Raw genomic sequence first — 20,011 nt, forward strand, 5'->3', positions numbered from 1 at the left:
ACCATCATAAGCTTCGAGATGTCTTATCTTACGATCCAACTCAGGTTAACCAAACTCAGTCCATATTTTTGATGATATCATTGTGCTATCTGCATCTGTGTCTAACTGCATTTTTATTTTGCAGTAATTTATTGATATATATTCCCATGTCGCAGAACTGTTAAAGATCTGTTCTTTAGTATAAAACATTTCCCATCCCTGATTGCGGAGATGCTGCTCTGAAGAAACATTTTCTTCTTCGCAGAAGTTATTCTGTTTATTTTACTTACCTGAATTTGGTTGGGGTTTGCTTCTACAAATTTTGAGAAGTGTCCCACTTTTTTGCAAGTGTTGCATTTTTTACTTAGCGCTGTACAAAGTGTACTAGAGTGAGTTTTACCTCCACACCTAGTTCACATGTTGTTGCTTTTATTAGCCGTAATTTTTATATTTGATTTTCGAAATGTCTTTTTGAAGTTGAACCCAACTTCTTTGTTCACAGTAAATGGCCTATTACCTGATGAAGAACTTGCAAAAGCCATTGCTTGACTTCTTAACTGTAAGCTCTCGGTAATTTCACTAACCGACATTGCTGGTTTTTCTTTAATACCGTCTAAGAGTCTAAGTTTTGCTTCAGGGTCCCTCAAACTTCAGATAAACTTTATTTTTACCAACTCCTCTTCGGGGTTGACCGTTGTTTTGAGTTTTTCAAAGTCACAGTAGCGTGCTTCCTCTCTAACAGGCGCTAGGAAATCGTCGTCTAACTCCACTACACCTTGTATTAGGGACAAAAATTTAGCCCTTTCTGCAGTTACTACTCTCTCTTTAGGAGAAATATAATTTTGAATCGCCAATCTGATGTCTTTATACGGAATGTCTTTTACATTTCTAGGACTAATTAGGCTCCTAAGTTGAATAATTGCTTCTTGCCAGCACATACTAAGAAAGAGATGGGTTACCTGTAGGTCTTGTCCAGTACCATCGGTGTTGATTTTGTCCTCTTTATTCTCTGCTCGACATTTCGCCACAAAAGACCTTATCAACGCAGTAGCTGATTCTACATTCTGTATATCCAAAATTTATCTGTCTGTATTTTGACTGGACGCCATTGTCGCGATCGATATCACGGGTCAAAAAAATTCAATAAGTTGAATTTTAAAATAAATTTGGAACTGAAAATATACAAAAATTAGCTCGTATTTATAGTATTTTTCTATGGGAAAATATACAGAGAAAATTTAAATTAGCTAAAAAATATTTTACTAGATTGACACGTGAATAGATCTTCGTTCCGAATCCCGAAGGTGATCAAGTTTCTTAATGTTTCTTTGAACAGACCAAACTGTACTCTCTGTACTCTGTACTCTCTGATCAGACCATGTCACGTTTTGCATTATGTCAATTCCGGGAATATCAGACTGTCTATTCCAGACTTCGTCCTATGGAAATGAAATTTTTATCAGATGGCAAATTTAATCAGTCCAATATATCCCACCAAAGCTAACCAGAAATGTTTGATCAGTACATACATAATCAGTACTTCTATCTCTGATTAGACTTTGATGCAACATAATATCAGAACACTGGTCTGACTCTAGTCTCTCGTCAGAACTTTGTTCATCATACTATCATCTTACGGACTTTGCATACTATCTTGACTGCAATTTCCATACTATACCATCTGATCAGACTATTTGGCAGACTTTGTTCCATGACCAGACCTTGTTGGTGCAACATTTGTCCACACATTTATGATAGCAGTTTATCAAGACATGGCTCATCATTAACAGATGCTTCTCTTAATGCAAATCGCATTTTCACGACCTTTAATTTGAAGTTTCTTGCACAGTTGTAACGAGTGTGTTTCATTCCGATCTGAGGCAAACAACGGGGCGCAATTGTACATAGTAAATAGTAAACAATTTCTGTTTTGTTAACAGGTGATGGGTGGAGAACTGGGTGGGAAGAAATTAGCCCGATGGGGTTCGTCTGCCCTTCTGCTTATTCTCTGGCTAGGGTACACCACAATCTGCAGTTTGAAAGCACTCCAATATTTCTAAAAAAAAACGTCTCTTTACCTGTTGAAACTTCCCTTCGATTAGGCTACATAATCATGTTCTTAAACTATTATCAGCACTTTTTTGCCATCCTTGTAATTTCTACGATGACCACTTTACCGTTTTCACTATGTTTCACTTTAGAAATTATTTGATAGATTGTTTACAGCTAGTTTCTAAATTTACTCTCACATAATTTAATGAAAACCTTGACGGTGGTCATTGTTGATGAGAAATAATGCTTTCTGTGTCTTGAAACATTTGGTGAAATAAGAAAAGGAACCGATATTTTAGTTTAACCTTACTTAAGTGTGATCTAAATGAAATACGTGCTTCAGTTGAGAGTAATTTTTTATCTGTTCATATGCCACTAATCTATGTCGCAAAAAATGTTATTGCCATTTTCATATCATTGTTGCTTCTATTTTTTACCCGAAATCGCAGCACAAATTTTAAAAGGCTTAAAAATTAGTTTGAGCTCTATTCTAACCAAAGAAAACCTCGCCAAACAAAACCAAAAATATTACCAATTTACTACTTTTATGTGAGCCATTTCCACCATTTTCACCTCCAGAAACCAACCAAACCACAAACCCTCTGTATCACTAATACTGAATGCTACTTATGTGCCAATTGTATAAAGAATTCAAATCGGGTTGAAATGATAGAGGGGTAGAATTGACATGTGGTGTACAGAAATGACGTTTTCTTGGAGAGGTAAATGGTTTGATCATCAAGTATATTGAAATTGCCCAAACTGAGGTGCCAGACGGAAACCAAATATGTTTACACCGCCCCAAAAGGAAAGTAACAATGTCCAGACCGATCCAGATCTAAAGACCCAATGTCCAGAGCCTTGTGCACTTCTCCTGACGTTCGTTAATTTTTCTATTATTGCAAATTATGTAATTTTAGACGAACGACGCCCTATAGAGCGTCCATCTTTGGTCTGGGCATAATTGATTTCGTCTGCGACCTCGGCCTGGGTGTCATTTATGATTGTTGAATAAAAAGTCCTTTTCAAACCTGTTCAGCTAATGTGAAACCCGCAATATTTTTGTACTCTTACCCTTCCCCCATAAATATGGCGATCAGAATACGGTCATTCATATCATTTCTGTAACTTGAAAATTTTGACGTATTTTTGAAATCAAATGTTAATTTTTCCAAAAGCACGAATTTAATTTATTTTGATAACTTTTGGTTCTTGAACGAGATGAAGAAGTGATTGGTAGAAATCAACTGATAACACAGTTGTTTGTCACTATACTTTAACCTCTAATTGTTCATGTCTTGCTTGAACGACATCTTTGAGTTCTGATCTTTGATACGCTTATAGATTACATTGCGATAAAAAGACGTTTTCAGTCATTTGATTAAATTTTGACAAGGGAATGTACTTGAGAGCATTTTGGAGCATTATAATTTCCCGACGAGGATCTAGATTGTATAAAGTTTAACTGATAAGAAACGATTGACTTAAATATTGAAGGAAGAATACATTTTTGAGTTTTAATCGAAGACTGATAATTGCCTGAACTTATCTGAACTGAGCATCGCTGTGGCCAATCCAAGATGATTTTTAAAAAAGGAGATTCGGTAATGTGCGCTCTCACTTAATGTTCCCACGTCTCTATAATCAATAAATGTATGAAAACGAAACACTTCATCCCACTTTTGTATAAAAAAGTGTGACAAGCTTCCCAAACTATCGTGAATTTTAGTAAAGTTTTAGGTAGCCATCTTAAACAAAAAGACTAAAATATTATAAATAAAAAATTTGAAAAATTGACGCTGCAATAGATTAATAATTTGGTAAATTGTTTACTCATTTTTTAATTAAAAATTTGTCAGTCATTAAACAATTAGTTGCTTATTGAACTTTTTAATCTAGGTAGTTGGTGGATCATTAAAAATCGCGTATGATCTATCATCAAAACGGCAAAAGGACAAATTATTAAGAAGAACAAACCAGCGCGGGAAAAATCTCAATGTTGTCAAAATTTCATTATCGTTCACATACCATATTTCGTAAATGAAAAAACGGCAAAGATGAGAGGAGCGCAAAATGCAGGGATAACTTTAAATAAACTACTTTTTTTAAATTAATTGTTTTAACAGCCAATAAAAAGCATTAGCTGCGTATTGAAAGTCTTAAACAGATGATATGCAACATTAGAAAGCACAAAAATTAATTTAACTAAGATTACGGGGAGAAAGTAACAAAAAAGAATTTGAAATGCGGGCAATCCTCAAGCGTTCTATTTAATAATTTTAAACGATGTCGAAGCCCCACCAATACAATTAAGTGCATTAAAAATTTTTCAATCGAATAAGATAGCGAGTCATAAGGTATTTTTGACATATTACCAACGCGAATAGGTGAAAAGCTAACAAAAAAAACGAAATATTGTCAAAACTTACATTATTTACACCTTTAAAAAAGTCTTTAAAATGTTCGGCTGTGCATTGAAACCCATTAAAGAGATTTATTTATGAGTCAACGATTGCAACTTATCAATAAAACAACAGGGGAAAACAGATAAAACGGCGAAAAATTCAAAAACCAAAAACAGTTTTGAAACTTCTTTCTGACAAAAGCGAAACGAACAAACCTTGCTTATGAGATCTGCCAATACTTGGTACAAAGCACATTACAAAATTTGCTGAACATCCTTCAGCCTTTGTGAGAAATGCGAAAATATATGTCAAACAAGGAGGCTCGGTAATGTGCGTACGCACATAAGGTTCCGACACCGCTCGTCCAAATTCCTGACTTAATTGGCTACCAAATGATGAAGAGATAAAAACTTTCAAAAACATACATATCGTTCGATAAACAATGGAATACAATAATGCCATCCTAAATAATGCCGATGAACGTTGTTGATAATGGGACTACAAGAAAGGACAATATATATAAAAAAACATACAATACTTACGACAAAAAATCGATGTCTATAATAAATAGAAACATAACAAAATCATCAAATTCGCTTCGGATAAAACCTAAAGAAAACAATTTCACCTATATTTCTCTAGCAAAATTATGCGACTGTCTAACAGGTCGACAAAAATGAGCAAAGAGGTGCGAAATTCAAAAATAGGTTTCTAATTTTGAAAACAATTAATTTCACCGTTATTAATGTCATTAGATATCAATGGAAATCCCTACAACGTTCATTTATATCTCTATAGGAAGCAATTGAGACATGTCACTATCCAATGTTCGATTGCCCAAATTTTCAAAGATAATGGGAGCTATGCTTATTGTCATAAAAGAAAAAGAAAACAAAAATGCCATAAAATGTAAAAACACAAAAAATCTCAATTTTTTTTAATGAAATCTCCTAGTAACAGTAGTAACAAAGCCTAGAAACACATGTTCGAAACTAAAACTGTTAAAAAGATTAAATTAGAGTTACCTGGAAACTGGTTGCGACCTGTGTTTACAGAGACTGAGCTACACATCGACCAAAAAACTATTTAAAAAATGACAAAGCTCAAAAACACAAATGTGTTTTGACAACAAATTTTTTCAAAAGTCATAACGGACTTGAGATTTCATCACACAGCGATGGATTAAGTTGCAAAACCCAAGGAAGCCGGTTGGGCCTGTTAAGAATGAGACTAGGTCGCAACGTCACAAAAAACAACAAATATATCAAGAAGCCAAATCTTCAAACAATTTTACAATTTCACACTGCTCAAGGCACTATAATTATAAGATGTTACCTGCAAGGAGTGTCTTTTTGATATCGTCACTTTTTCCTAAATAAACATCAAAGAGTCTTCCATATAATAGGACTACGTAGACATGACAACAAAATGAAACCCAAAAAATGAGCAGAAAATAAATTTCGAAAATCTTTATTAAATTAATGGTCCAAGCAATCAGTCACAACGTATAACCAATCAATGAGTTATAGTTGAAATGTGTTTTGTCATAAATGATATAACAAGCACATACATTTAAGAAACCATTGTTAATTGCTCTCAAAAGCAGTTTGTACAAAATATATTAATTCTGTTTGTCTTTTATGCAATTTTTCGCTGGGCCGAATTTTCGTCTGACTCATTTGAATTTCGTTTTCAGAAACGAGATAAAGAGGTAGCACCCTGAGGACACTAATCCGTGGCTAGCTGTTGACGAAGTAAATCACTCGCCGGTCGTTTAGGAGCAATTCGCCCGACGTTAGTCGGTTATGTTTAAACTTTTTAATCTAGGTAGTTGGTGGATCATTCAAAATGGCGTATGATCTATCATCAAAGAGGCAAAAGGACAAATTTTTAAGAACAACGAAACAATGCGGGAAAAATCTCTGAGTGTTGTTGAAATTTCATTATCATTCACATACCATATTTCGTAAATGAAAAAACGGCAAAGATGAGAGGAGCGCAAAATGCAGGGATAACTAAGAGAAAACTTTTTTAAATTAATTGCTATAACAGCCAATAAAAGCATTAACTGCGTATTGAAAGTCTTATACAGATGATATGCACCATTAAAAAGCACAAAAAATTAATTAAACTAAGATTACGGGGAGAAAGTAGCAAAAAAGAATTTGGATTGCGGGCAATCCTCAAGCGTTCCATTTAATAAATTTAAACGATGTTCGAAGCCCTACCAATCATTATCTACCGACAGAAAACCTCAAGCAAAAAATGACTTTTAAAACCGTTCCACATGAATCATCTAAGTGCATTAAAAAATTTTCAATCGAATAAGATAGAGTTATAAGTTATTTTTGACCTATTAACAACGCGAATAGGTGACAAGCTAACAAAAAAAACGAAATATTGTCAAAACTCACACTATTTACACTTTTAAAAAAGCCTTTAAAAAGATCGCATGTTCAATGAAACCCAATAAATAGATTTATGTTTGAGTCAACGATTGCAACCTATCAATAATGCAACAGGGGAAACAGATAAAACGGCAAAAAATTCAAAACCCAAAAACAGTTTTGAAACTTCTTTCTGACAAAATGGAAACAAACAAACCTTGCTTATGAGATCTGCCAATACTTGGTAAAAAAACATTACAAAATTTGTTGAACATCATTCAGCGTTCGTGAGAAATGCGAACATATATGTCAAACAGGAGGCTTGGTAATGTGCGCACGCACATAAGTTTCTGACTCCGCTCATCCACATTCCTGACTTAATTGGCTACCAAATGATGAAGAGATAAAAAACTTTCAAAAACCTACATATCGTTCCATAAACAATGGAATACATTAATGCCACCCTAAAGGGCTGATGAACGTTGTTGATAATAGGACTACTATAAAGGACAATAACAAATATGAAAAAAAAAACAAACATTATTTACGACAAAAAATCGATATCTATAATAAATAGAATCATAACAAAATCATCAAACTGGCATCAACTAAAACCTAAAGGAAACAATTTAACCTATTTTTCTTTAGCAAAAATATGCGACTGTTTAACAGGTCGACAAAAATGAGCAAAGAGATGCGAAGTTCAAAAATGAGTTTCTATTTTTGAAAACAATTAATTTCACCGTTATTAATGTCATTAGATATCAACTGAACTCCCTAAAACGTTCATTTATATCTCCATAGGAAGCAATTGAGACGTGTCACTATCCAATGTTCGATTGCCCTAATTTTCGAAGACAATGGGACCTATGCTTATTGTTATAAAATAAAAAGAAAACAAAAATGCTATAAAATGTAAAAACACTAAAAAATCTCAATTTTTTAATGAAATCTCTTAGTAACAGTTGTAACAAAGCCTAGAAACACATGTTTGAAACTAAAACTGTTAAAGCGATTAAATTAGAGTTACCTGGAAACTGTTTGCAACCTGTGTTTACAGAGACTGAGCAACACATCGAGCAAAAAACTATTTAAAAAAAAAGACAAAGCTCAAAAACCCAAAAGTGTTTTTGACAACCAATATTTTCAAAAGCCATAACGGACTTGATATTTCATCAAAAAGCGATGAATTAAGTTGCAAAACCCCAGGAAGCCGATTGGACCTGTTAATAATGAGACTAATTCGCAACCCCACAAAAAACAACAAATATATCAAGAAGCCAAACAATTTTACAGGATCGCACTGCTCAAGGCACTATAATTATAAGATGTTACCTGCAAGAGGTGTTTATCGTCACTTTCTCCTCATTAAACATCAAAGAGTCTTCCGTATAAGAGGACTACTTAGACATGACAACAAAAAGAAACACAAAATATGAGCAGAAAAGACATTTCGAAAATCTTTATTAAATTAATGGTCAAAGTCAGAACGTATAACCATGCCCCAAAATATTTAAATCAACAAAAAAATGAGACCTCCAATTAGTGAGATTAAGTCACTTGGTTTCGAAAATGAAAGCAAAATGGATACATTTGAATAAAATACTTTAGTTTCAATTTTAAAGTCTATAAAACCAACAGCTATAAACTCGAATCGCTAACAACTTTGAGATATACGTAAAATACACAAGCGAAAATTGAGACGAAAAATTATCAGGCAAATGGCGTACAACAACAGAAAGAAAGACAAACATAGCTGGAAACAAAAAAATCCATAAATTTTTGCGAGATAACTATGTCTCAGCCCAAAAAGCATAAACTATGTAACAAAAACAATTAACATATACGGATCCCCTTTTTTTCAAAATGCTGTGCATTTTTCCTACTATGCGTTCTATTAGTTGGATTTGTCAATATAGTGATAATTTGACAAGGAAACAAATGAACTCATAAAGTATGCCATTATGCTAAAAAAAAATTGAAAAGGCGTATTATCAGAACAAAGAGACCATTAGTTGAGCATAAAACTGTTACGGATAATAATTTATGACCCACAGGAAATTAGTTGCTGCCTTTTTTACTGAGATTGAACCCGAATTTGAGAGAAATAAGATAAAATAGTCGCAAAGTTCAAAAATTAACGGATTTTATTTTAAAACAAATATATCCAAAGTCATAGCAGACATTAGATAAAAACTGAAAGATGTCTAGTTCATTTTTACCTCCTAAAAAGTAACTGCTTACTTCACAGGGGACAATAAGTCATTGGGCTACAAAAAAAGATAACAAATGAAAGCAAAATTCAAGAAGTACACAAAAATTTTTTACGAATCAACTGGACAGAGCCATAAAAATCAAGAGCTTAACTCTGAAACCGTAATAAAATCTCTTTGGGCCTCATTTTTTTGTAGATAGTATTTGCCATTAGTTAAACTCTGATTTGAAAATGTTATAGGTCAAAAAAAATTACATAGAAAACATTTATATAAGAGAAATTTTGTGAAAATTCGAGCCCCATTAAAATTGAAACTTTTTTTATCATAAGGATATATATCCAGATCAAGATCAGTACAGATGTTGCTGCGCATCTAAAAAAATACTTTTTTCTTCAAATGGTTGCGAAATAGATCAATTTTTTAGCAAAATTTTTTAGTTTGTCAAAAACAAAAATGCATTTTGTATAAATATCGGTTTAAATTTGCAGAAAAACTGGCAAAAATTTTTTCCAGAAGACTCATCTCAAGGCAAGTGTGTGTACAACTAACTCGTTAATGAGCGTAAGAAGAAGATGGCTAAAGTTTTAAGGTATCTAGTTCCAGCAAAATGAAGCAAGTGGGCAAAAAAGCATATTTGGTCCCAAAAAAGGTCGAATTTTGAAAATTTTGGCATACATTTTAGCCAAAAAACTCAAATAGAACAATTCAGCAACCCTACTCTATCTTCAGAGATAAGATGAATAACATTACAGTTAACAATTTTGATAAATTTTAGCAAAATTGTCAAAAATTATGTCAAAAATACCGAAAATGTGAATAAAAGCATCTGAATTACTTCTAATATTCACAAGACCTTAAACCTCAAAAACTCCTTATAAAAACCAAAGATTAAAAAAATCTTTTTTCATTCCATATTCTACACTGGACGGTCTTTATAATGACACCACTCATATTTCTCTACGGTTATAATATCGATCGGCCAAAATTGTCTGAACAAATAAAACCCTTATGAGTATATAGTTCCCCCCCCCCCCACTAAAGAGGGTCGGAACAAAAAATTTTGAAATATTACATAACAAAATCAAAATGCGTTTAACCAATCACCTAGTGATCGCTTGTTCGATCCCTTTTAAAGCTGTTTGTTCTATATCATACAAAAAAGCTAATAAAGAATTAGAACAGTTCATTCACAAAGCAAAGCAACGCTACGAACCATTATTTTTGAATAGAACAAGCGAAACATCCAAAAATAAGACTATTAGTACTTTCAGCTAGCATCCTTACATTGAACTATAACATACTTACAAGTACTCTTTGTCACTGATAACGGAACATAAAATAATCTTATTAATTTATCTTCCATTACCGAAATGTCCTTTAAAGAAGAACGTAGTAAAGTATGCCATTATGCTAAAAAAAGTGAAAAAGCGTAGTATCAGAACCAAGAGACCATTAGTTGAGCATAAAACTGTTACGGATAATAATTTATGACCCACAGGAAATTAGTTGCTGCCTTTTTTTACTGAGATTGAACCCGAATTTGAGAGAAATAAGATAAAATAGTCGCAAAGTTCAAAAATTAACGGATTTTATTTTAAAACAAATATATCCAAAGTCATAGCAGACATTAGATAAAAATTGAAAGATGTCTAGTTCATTTTTACCTCCTAAAAAGTAACTGCTTCCTTCACTGGGGACAATAAGTCATTGGGCTACAAAAAAAGATAACAAATGAAAGCAAAATTCAAGAAGTACACAAAAATTTTTTACGAATCAACTGGTCAGAGCCATAAAAATCAAGAGCTTAACTCTGAAACCGTAATAAAATCTCTTTGGGCCTCAGTTTTTTGTAGATAGTATTTGCCATTAGTTAAACTCTGATTTGAAAATGTTTTAGGTAAAAAAAAATTACATAGAAAACATTTATATAAGAGAAATTTTGTGAAAATTCGAGCCCCATTAAAATTGAAACTTTTTTATCATAAGGATATATATCCAGATCAAGATCAGTACAGATGTTGCTGCACATCTAAAAAAATACTTTTTTCTTCAAATGGTTGCGAAATAGATCAATTTTTTAGCAAAGTTTTTTAGTTTGTCAAAAACAAAAATGCATTTTGTATAAATATCGGTTTAAATTTGCAGAAAAACTGGCAAAAATTTTTTCCAGAAGACTCGTCTCAAGGCAAGTGTGTGTACAACTAACTCGTTAATGAGCGTAAGAAGAGAATGGCTAAAGTTTTAAGGTATCTAGTTCCAGCAAAATTAAGCAAGTGGGCAAAAAAGCATAATTGGTCCCAAAAAAATCGAATTTTGAAAATTTTGGCATAAATTTTAGCCAAAAAACTCAAATTGAACAATTCAGCAAACCTACTCTATCTTCAGAGATAAGATGAATTACATTACAGTTAACAATTTTGATAAATTTTAGCAAAATTGTCAAAAATTATGTCAAAAATACCGAAAATGTGAATAAAAGCATCTGAATTACTTCTAATATTCACAAGACTTTAAACCTCAATAACTCCTTATAAAAACCAAAGATTAAAAAAATCTTTTTTTATTCCATATTCTACACTGGATGGGCTTTTTAATGACACCACTCATATTTCTCTACGGTTATAATATCGATCGGCCAAAATTGTCTGAACAAAAAAACCCTTATAAGTATATAGTTCCTCCCCCACTAAAGAGGGTCGGAACAAAAAATTTTGAAAAATTACATAACAAAATCAAAATGCGTTTAACCAATCACCTAGTGATCGCTTGTTCGATCCCTTTTAAAGCTGTTTGTTCTATATCATACAAAAAAGCTAATAAAGAATTAGAGCAGTTGATTCACAAAGCAAAGCAACGCTACGAACCAATATTTTTGAATAGAACAAGCGCAACATCCAAAAATAAGACTATTATTACTTCAAGCTAGCATCCTTACATTGAACTGTAACATACTTAGAAGTACTCTTTGTCACTGATAACGGAACATAAAATAACTTTTATTAATTTATCTTCCATTACCGAAATGTCTTTAAAAGAAGAACGTAGTAAGTAACAAGCCAAAATCCACGTTATGTAACGGATGGACGTCCCCTCGTGACGATCCGTGTTCACGCTTTGTCACGGGGAGGGACGTCCCCACCCGTGACAATCCGTGAGGTATATTTTTTGGGGTCGAAATTTTTTGTCTCTCAAGTTTGCCGGAGGAACATTAACTTGTAAAACTTTCCTCGATTTGTGTCGGGAGGACAAAAACTTGTAAAATTTTCTCAAATTTGTGGGAGACAAAAATTATCTGTCAGTTTTTTGCGGTGAGAAAAACTTGTGAAATTTTTGCCAAATTTGGTCGGTGGGCAAAGCTTTGATATATTTCCAGCCATTTCGTGCGGGGTATAAAAACTTGTTAAAATTTCACATATTTTTGAAATTTTTAAAAAATTTTTTGAAAGATCTTGCAACTCAAAATTGATTTTAAAACTTAAAGCTTCTGAAAACCCTTTTTTCTGTATAAAAAGACTATTCACGGGATTATAAACGACATATAACTGACTTAACTTTTCTTTCTTTCAATCTCTGGGCAAGTTTAATGTAATACATCGACAGTAACACGAATTGCAGTCAAATTTTGGTGACTTTAATTAAACATCTGGTTTTAATTTGATAGTTTCATTGACCATATGTTATCCCAGATTAATGAGTGTGGGCAGATTAGAAAACCAAAAAAAAACTTAAGTATCAGAGCACCACATCGAGAATTATTGTGTCTGGTAAGAAATTCGCAGCGTCAGAGGTGAAAAAATTGCAAACTTGCAGAGAACAAGGAATAAATATACGTATGAAATGGACAAAATAATTGCTCAAAACTAAATGAAATCTTCCAAAAAAGTGTAGAAAAAATGTTTGAAAATGGGCGGTAAAGCAATTCATATACCAGGTTCAAATGACGGGAGATTTAAAATTGAAGGAAAGATTGTGCGTTTTTTGTATTTTTTAAAGTAAAACTGTTATTTTTGGACAATTTTATGCAAAATAACGTCCACAAAAAGCGATTCCATGATATAAAAATTGTTTTCCATTGTGAATGACAAAAAGTGTAGGCCGGTAAATTGTGTTACACAAGGTGTGGTAAAAGGCAATTTTGAACACATAATATAGTGTAAATCTTTACTGCGTAAATTAGGCCAAATGATAGAACGATCATACTGTTTTCTTCATATACTCTACAGAACTAACCTCTCTTTTTTTGTGAAGGAAATTCTTTTTTTACTTTAATAAACAATTTTCCTGTTCTGTTTTTGTTCTCCTATTAGTTTCATAGCACTCACAATAACAATAGCTGTATGTCTACAGTGTTGGTCTATTTTAATCTAATCTGTATTTATTTTATCATTCACTGATTGATTAAAGGCTGGCTGAATGTTAGTTTTTTTCTGGTACATGTGACAACATATGTTTTTGATTATTGTTCCACAAGTTTTAGTCTCAGCTTTTGTGATTGGTTGGCCAACTCTTAGAAATTTTTGTGTCTACTATACGCGCCAACATGTGTCTTTTATTACCATGAGCAGTTCAGTGCGGTCGTCTCAGCTTCTCTTATTGGCCAGTCGAGTTCAAGCTTTTTTACAGTCTTGCACATGTTTGATCACGTGTTTTTTTACTATCAAAGACAAGGTGTGGTCACAAATTTGAGCTTGTGTTTAAAAAGAAATCAGTATGTCGTAGTCACAAGATTAACTTGATTTTCATCACGATATGGCGCGTTCTGAAAAACGATATGTAGTGGACTGCGAGAAAATATATGATAATACAGGAATTTATATATATATCCCTGAATCATTTAAAAGAAATCGGTGCCAACGAATTTCGTTTCCAGCAAAAACTCACTCTCTCTATGCTAGAGAAAATAATGATGCTATCAGAAGCTCAGAAGCATAATTTTTTCAAAATTTGGGCAGGAGCAGAGTAGCTCTGGCAAAATGAACTGGTTCCAGTTTAGGAACGAATAGTAAAAGTTGTAGCAGCAGATTCAAAAAATCAAAAAGCCCTCAGAGAGTGATAAAGAGAAATAAATAACAACAGAAAATGGTTTAACAAATGTCTGAGCGTACAACTGTATATTTTCGACAATTCGATCAACTTTTTCGATTTTTTATTTGTCCTACAAAAAACTTTGCAAACAGCCAGCACAAAAAGGTAGATCATTGCGACATACAACAATTTCGTTACCATTTCAATAATTCTGTTGATCAGTTACCAAAATGCATCAGGGATACATTTTTTAAACCATATACAATAACATGTCTCTTTACTTGTTTTCAACTGCTCATTCGGGGGTCTTCTCACATAGTGCATTATAGTGCAGTTAAGTAGCAACTTCCAGAAGCAGTCAGTTACAACTATTAGCGCAATCTAATATTTCAAATTCTACAAAAGAATTACCAAATATCAACATGACAATGAAACAGGATGTTCAAACTCAAAATGATTTTTTGCCTACTTGTACGCTTGGCAGATTTTATATTATTTATAATGGTGTTCTATACGGTGAGCTTTTCAAAACACTTGATATATTAAACAAAGGCTATGCTTGTTTGCATATTGACAATAGTTCAATTTTAATAAATTTTGTGTGGAATCAAAATCTTTTAATTAGGAATCGTGTTCACTTGTTGTCTTTAAAGATTTGAACAAAAAAGTTAACTAAAAATGTCAGAGCGTATGATTAGCAAAACGTAGCAAATCATAATCGTTGATATTCAACATCAAAGAATATTCGGATATTCATAAACAAACATCGCATGCGCAATATAAATCAAAAAAGTCCACAGAGTTTTGAGTTTTGATTTTGAATTGGCTTAAGTTTGAGTATTTTATTTACTTCAATGTAAAATGGCAACAGACAGCATTACATTATACAGTAGTTTTGTTTCGGGATTCCAAGTGAATCTGCCAAATAAACTTTGTTTGCGTGAAACGAAAGAACCATCTAATGACTTCCTGAATGTTGCAACGGTGAAACTTTGACTTTGATAAATGCTTCTCTTGTTAGCTTTGGGAAATTATCTGCTGCAGAAACTCCATAAAAATAAAATTTCAAATGAAAAAATTTTCCCAACAAATATCGTATTTCATCACTATCCATTCGGTGGGGTAAGTGATAATTGAGCTTTTTTTTATCTTTGATTGGGAATTTACATGAAAAGTTGAGCTTCTATAGCCCAGAAATTAAATTTCTACGTTGGCTGCCAATGCTCCGTCACATGTAGGTTGAACCAAATTGAGCCATTTGTAAATTCTGTAAGAATGAAATCATGAGAAGCCTCTTGCGTTGACGTTAACACAAAAGCTAAAACAAAGTGATTGGAATAATTGCACAAAGCTATGCCGTGCTCACATTTTTCAAGAAAATCCAAGGCTTCCAGAGTATTGAAGTTAATGCTGTGGCTAAAAGTTGTTGAGACCAGAGTTTCAACAACAGATTCAACATTTTTCCATGCAACAATTTTGCTCAAAATATTTTACGATTAGTGAAAATGTTAGTGCAATTGGTTCCAAGGTATGCTTGACTTGTTGCCAATGCAATTATCATACGTCCTGCTAGTTCTTTCGAAAAAATGTCCACATGGCTCCAACTTCCTATTCCAGTTCTAGCTAAAAAGTTCAAGGCAATGCTTCTGTATAGCGATACACGGCAAGCGTTTGTAGTAGAGTTTTCTTATTTGCCGTCAAAACATGATCCGCTACTGTCATCTTTCTAGCATACAGATTAGCCTCAATTATTTTAACTTTTTAATGTTTTTTTGACTCGAAAACAACAACAAAATCATTTGCAGACCTTCTAATGAAAATTCGCAAGGTGACTGCATCAAGTAAGTGTTTATCACAAGTTTAAGTATCACTCTCCAGCTTTCCAATAAAATAATTTCTCTGAAAGTTAGCTAGAAGAGCTTTTCCGGCTGCTACGTCGTCCTCACGACCGTCAGTGCCGTCAAATTTAGCTGGCTCGTCATCGTAATATTATCCCTCACAAACTAGCCAAGTGTTTTCTGCAATTTTTCCTGACAAAAATTCCGTTTCAATGAATGCTTTGAGCGCATAGTTTTTGTTTGCTTTGGAAAGTTTAACACCATTAGCAGATACAGTGCAATCTTTAAAAAATGAATGTAGAGCGTTGTAGCTTAAGAACGGTGCGTCTCTATTTGCAGCGTCAGTGCCTGTCGTTAATAAGCCCTCATTGTTTCGGCAGATTTTAGATTTAATTTCAAGGAGAAGTTTTTATAAATCTTTGAAACTGTTCCTATCGCCCAAAACTTCACACTCAAGCATTGGATTGTCCGGGGTACATGATGGTCCAATTTTTTGAGCAAAAACATTGTCAAAAACAAAAAAGCGGAGGATGTTTTCCAAACAAATCAAATGTGGTGCGCGTTGCATCCGCGGGCAGTTAATTAATAATCATTTTGAACATTACAAAAAAAATTTGACCGAACTCTTGTCAAAGGTTCTTCTTACGAATGAGTTGATTTGGTTTTTTACCGTTGGTTTTCAATTTAAGCAACCTTTTAATTTCGAAATCTTTTATATAGAAAATGTGTTCATTTGTTGTCTTTGAAGAAATAACTGAGCAAAAAAAGGTAATAAAAAGTGTTAGAGCATATTATTAGCAAAGCGTAGCAAATCATAATTGTTCATATTCATTATCAAAGGATATTCGGATACTCATAGCCAAACATCACATGTGCAATATAAATGCAAAAAAAGTCCACAGAGTTTTGAGTTTTGATTTTGAACTGGCTTAAGTTTGAGTATTTGAGTTACTTCATTGAAAAATGGAAACAGGTAGCATTACATTATACAGTAGTTTTGTATCGGGATTCCAAGCAAATCTGCCAAATAAACTTAGTTTGCGTGAAACGAAAGATTCATCCAATGACTTCCTGAATGTTGACGGTGAAGCTTTGACTATGATAAATTCTTCTCTTGTTAGCTTTAGGAAATTGTCTGCTGCAGAAACTCCATAAAAATAAAATTCAAATGAATTTATTGTCCCAACAAATATTGTATTTCTTCACTGTCCATTCGGTCGGATAAGTGATAATTGAGTTTTTTGTTACCTTTCTTTCGGAATGAACATAAAAGGTTGAGCTTCTTTACCCCAGAAACGAAATCTCTACGTTGGCTGTCAATGCTCCGTCAAATGTAATTTGAACCGAAATTGAGAAATTTGTAAGTTTTGTATGAATGAATTTATGAGAAGCTTCTTGCGTTGAAGTTAACACAAAAGCTAAAACAAAGTGATTGGAATGATTGTCCAAAGTTATGCCGTGCCCACCTTTGTCAAGCAAATCCAAGTCTTCCAGAGTATTAAAGTTAGTGAAGTGGTTAAAAGTTTCTGTGACCGGAGTTCCAGCATTAGATTTACCATTTCTATAAAACAACAACTTGGCTCAAAATAAATTTCTCGTAGTGAAAAAGTTTAGTGCGATTAGTTCCAAGGTATGCTTGATTTGTTGCCATTGCAATTATCATACGTCGTAATGGTTCTTTCGAAAAATAATCCTCATAGCTCCAACTTGTTCTTCCAATTGTAGCTAAAAACTTCGTGGCAATACTACGGTATCGCGATACATGGCAAGTGTTTTTAGTAGAGTTTTTTAATTCGCCGTCAAAACATGATTCGTTACTGTCATGTTTCTAGCGTACCGATTAGCCTCAATTATTTTAAATTTGTAATGTTTGTTTGACTCGAAAACAATAACAAAATCATTTGCAGATCTTCTGAAGAAAATTTGCAAGGTGACACCACTAATTTAGTGTTTATCACAAGTTTAAATTTCACTCTCCGATTTTCCAAAAAAAAAATTTTCCTGAGAGTTAGTTACAAGAGCGTTTCCGGCCGCTACGTCGTCCGCGCGGGCGTCGGTGTTGTCAGTTTTGGCTGGCTGGTCCTCGTAATAATATCCCCGACAAACTAGCCATGTGTTTTTAGCAGTTTTTCTACACAAAAATTCCGTTTCAATGAATGCTTTGTTTGCATAGTTTCCGTTTGTCTTGGAAATTTTAACACCATTAGCAGATACAGTGCATTCTTAGAATAAAGAAGGTAGTGCGTTGTAGCTTTAGTGTGACGCGTCTGTATTTGCAGTGTCAATGCCTGTCTTTAATACGCCGTCATTGTTCCGGGAGATTTTAGGTTTAAATTCAAGGAGATGTTTTTGTAAGTCTATGAAATTGTTCCTCTCACCCAAACTCAAGCACTGGACCGTCCGGGGATATGATGGTCCGACTTTTTGAGTTAAAATATTGTCGAAAATAATAAGCAGAGGCTGTGATTCAAACAAATCAAATGTAGTTTGTGTTGCCTCCGCGGTCAGTAAATTAGTAATCATTTTTAAATTTACAAAAAAAAACAAATTTGATTGACTTCTCGTCCGTTGTTCTTCTTACGAATGCCTTGATTTGGATTTTCACAGTTGGTTTTCAATTCACGCATTCTTCTTGTTTTTGATCCGTCCACTTGTTTCCTTACAGTTTATTGCACAATTGTTCTTTTTGCTTGTTTTGGAGATTTTTTCTTTTTAACTACATCTACCAGCTCTGGAGCTGCTTGAATAATTAATTCACGTCCAATTTTTTTGGCTACAAGCCGAAAAATTTTCTTGCAAAGGGCAATTCGTAAATTGATACTCAATTATGTTAACGTATAAAAAATCAGTTGCTTCCCTGCAGATATATCAAAAGGATAATCACCAACGAAAACTTTTTCTTCGTCATCTGCCATGGTCAAATTTTCAAAAGTGTCCAACATCCTGTATCCAATTTTATAACCAGACCCATCATGAATACCGTTGAAACCCAGTTTACTAAGAGTTTCGTTATCCAAAAAAACTAATTTCTTCGCTTGTTATAAAAAAACAAAAAAACTCCATTGATTTTGTTATATTGATAATCAAAATGACGTAATCCGGTTTTTAAGAATCTCAAACGATGGTCACTGTTTTCATAAGAACCAATTCCGAAAAAACACCGTTTGCCTCCGTAAGGTCTTGAGACAGCATCTAAAGCAATATTTTCCCATAAAACTCAAGGCCTTCAGAACAAAATATCTTCAGGTCGCTTTTGTTCACTTGATTTAATGTTTACTGGAATATAAATTCACTCGGTGCCACTCGCCAATCCCCTCCAGATTAATTTCTTAATTGAAATAATTGTTGAATGAGGACAAAGAGTTTTTTAGGAAAAATATTCATAGAGTCTGATGAAGCAAATGAAACCTGAATTCTTTCATGTTTTGCTATTTCACTACTATTGTCTCTAAATTTTACCAGGTTTATTTCATAGAATTTTACATTGACTGGCTCCTGAGATGCACCAATGAGACAAAAAGTTGGAGGATTTAATGTATATCGTAAATCTCAAAAACTTCGTTGGTAAATATTTGCCTATATCCTTTTCTAAAAATAAAATCCGTTTTCATACTCAAACAAAGTCCCCAACGTAAAACTTTGGTCGACGAACTAGTTTTGTTGACGCATTAAAACCTTGTGATATCGAGTAAAGAAATTATTTCTTTGTCATTTTATTTGACGCCAAATTCGTTATCTTGTTGACTATAGAGTTAATGTTTTGTAAAAAGCTCTGCAATTGATTAATATACGAATATGTCCATTTGTTCTTTAAATACTTGTATATCGAATTCTTGAGCGACCGTAAATTTCCTTCCGCAAATACTAATTTTTCTCGCTTAAAGTTTCAAAAACTTCAATTTAATTTTTCTGACACACAGTGCTGAAGGAGCCTTTAAACTCTGTACCAGCATCTACCCACAACTTTTCAGTAGGTCTCTTGATTTTTATCATTTTCTTGAACACATCGGCTTTTTTTGTGTTGTACTTTGATTTCAATGGTTCGATCCTTATATAACTTGAGAGACAATGAAGAAAAGTCAACAATTAATTTACATTTTTGTTCTTTT

General features: G+C 33.3%; 1 protein-coding gene across 2 annotated transcripts in view; it reads left to right on the forward strand.

The window, feature by feature from the left end:
* LOC142336398 (sodium/calcium exchanger Calx-like) overlaps nt 1–2,216 on the forward strand; it is a 91,877-nt gene extending 89,661 nt beyond the window's left edge. For both annotated transcript variants that reach the window (XM_075385199.1, XM_075385200.1), the window contains one exon: nt 1,920–2,216. In XM_075385199.1, coding sequence (XP_075241314.1) covers nt 1,920–2,039 — 120 coding nt within the window. In that variant the 3' untranslated portion in view covers nt 2,040–2,216. The remainder of the gene's footprint in view (nt 1–1,919) is intronic.
* Nucleotides 2,217–20,011: the final 17,795 nt, after the last annotated feature.

The sequence above is a fragment of the Convolutriloba macropyga genome, chromosome 3 (genome assembly GCF_964194025.1).
Source record: "Convolutriloba macropyga chromosome 3, txConMacr16.3, whole genome shotgun sequence".
NCBI classification, from domain to species: Eukaryota; Metazoa; Xenacoelomorpha; order Acoela; family Convolutidae; genus Convolutriloba; species Convolutriloba macropyga.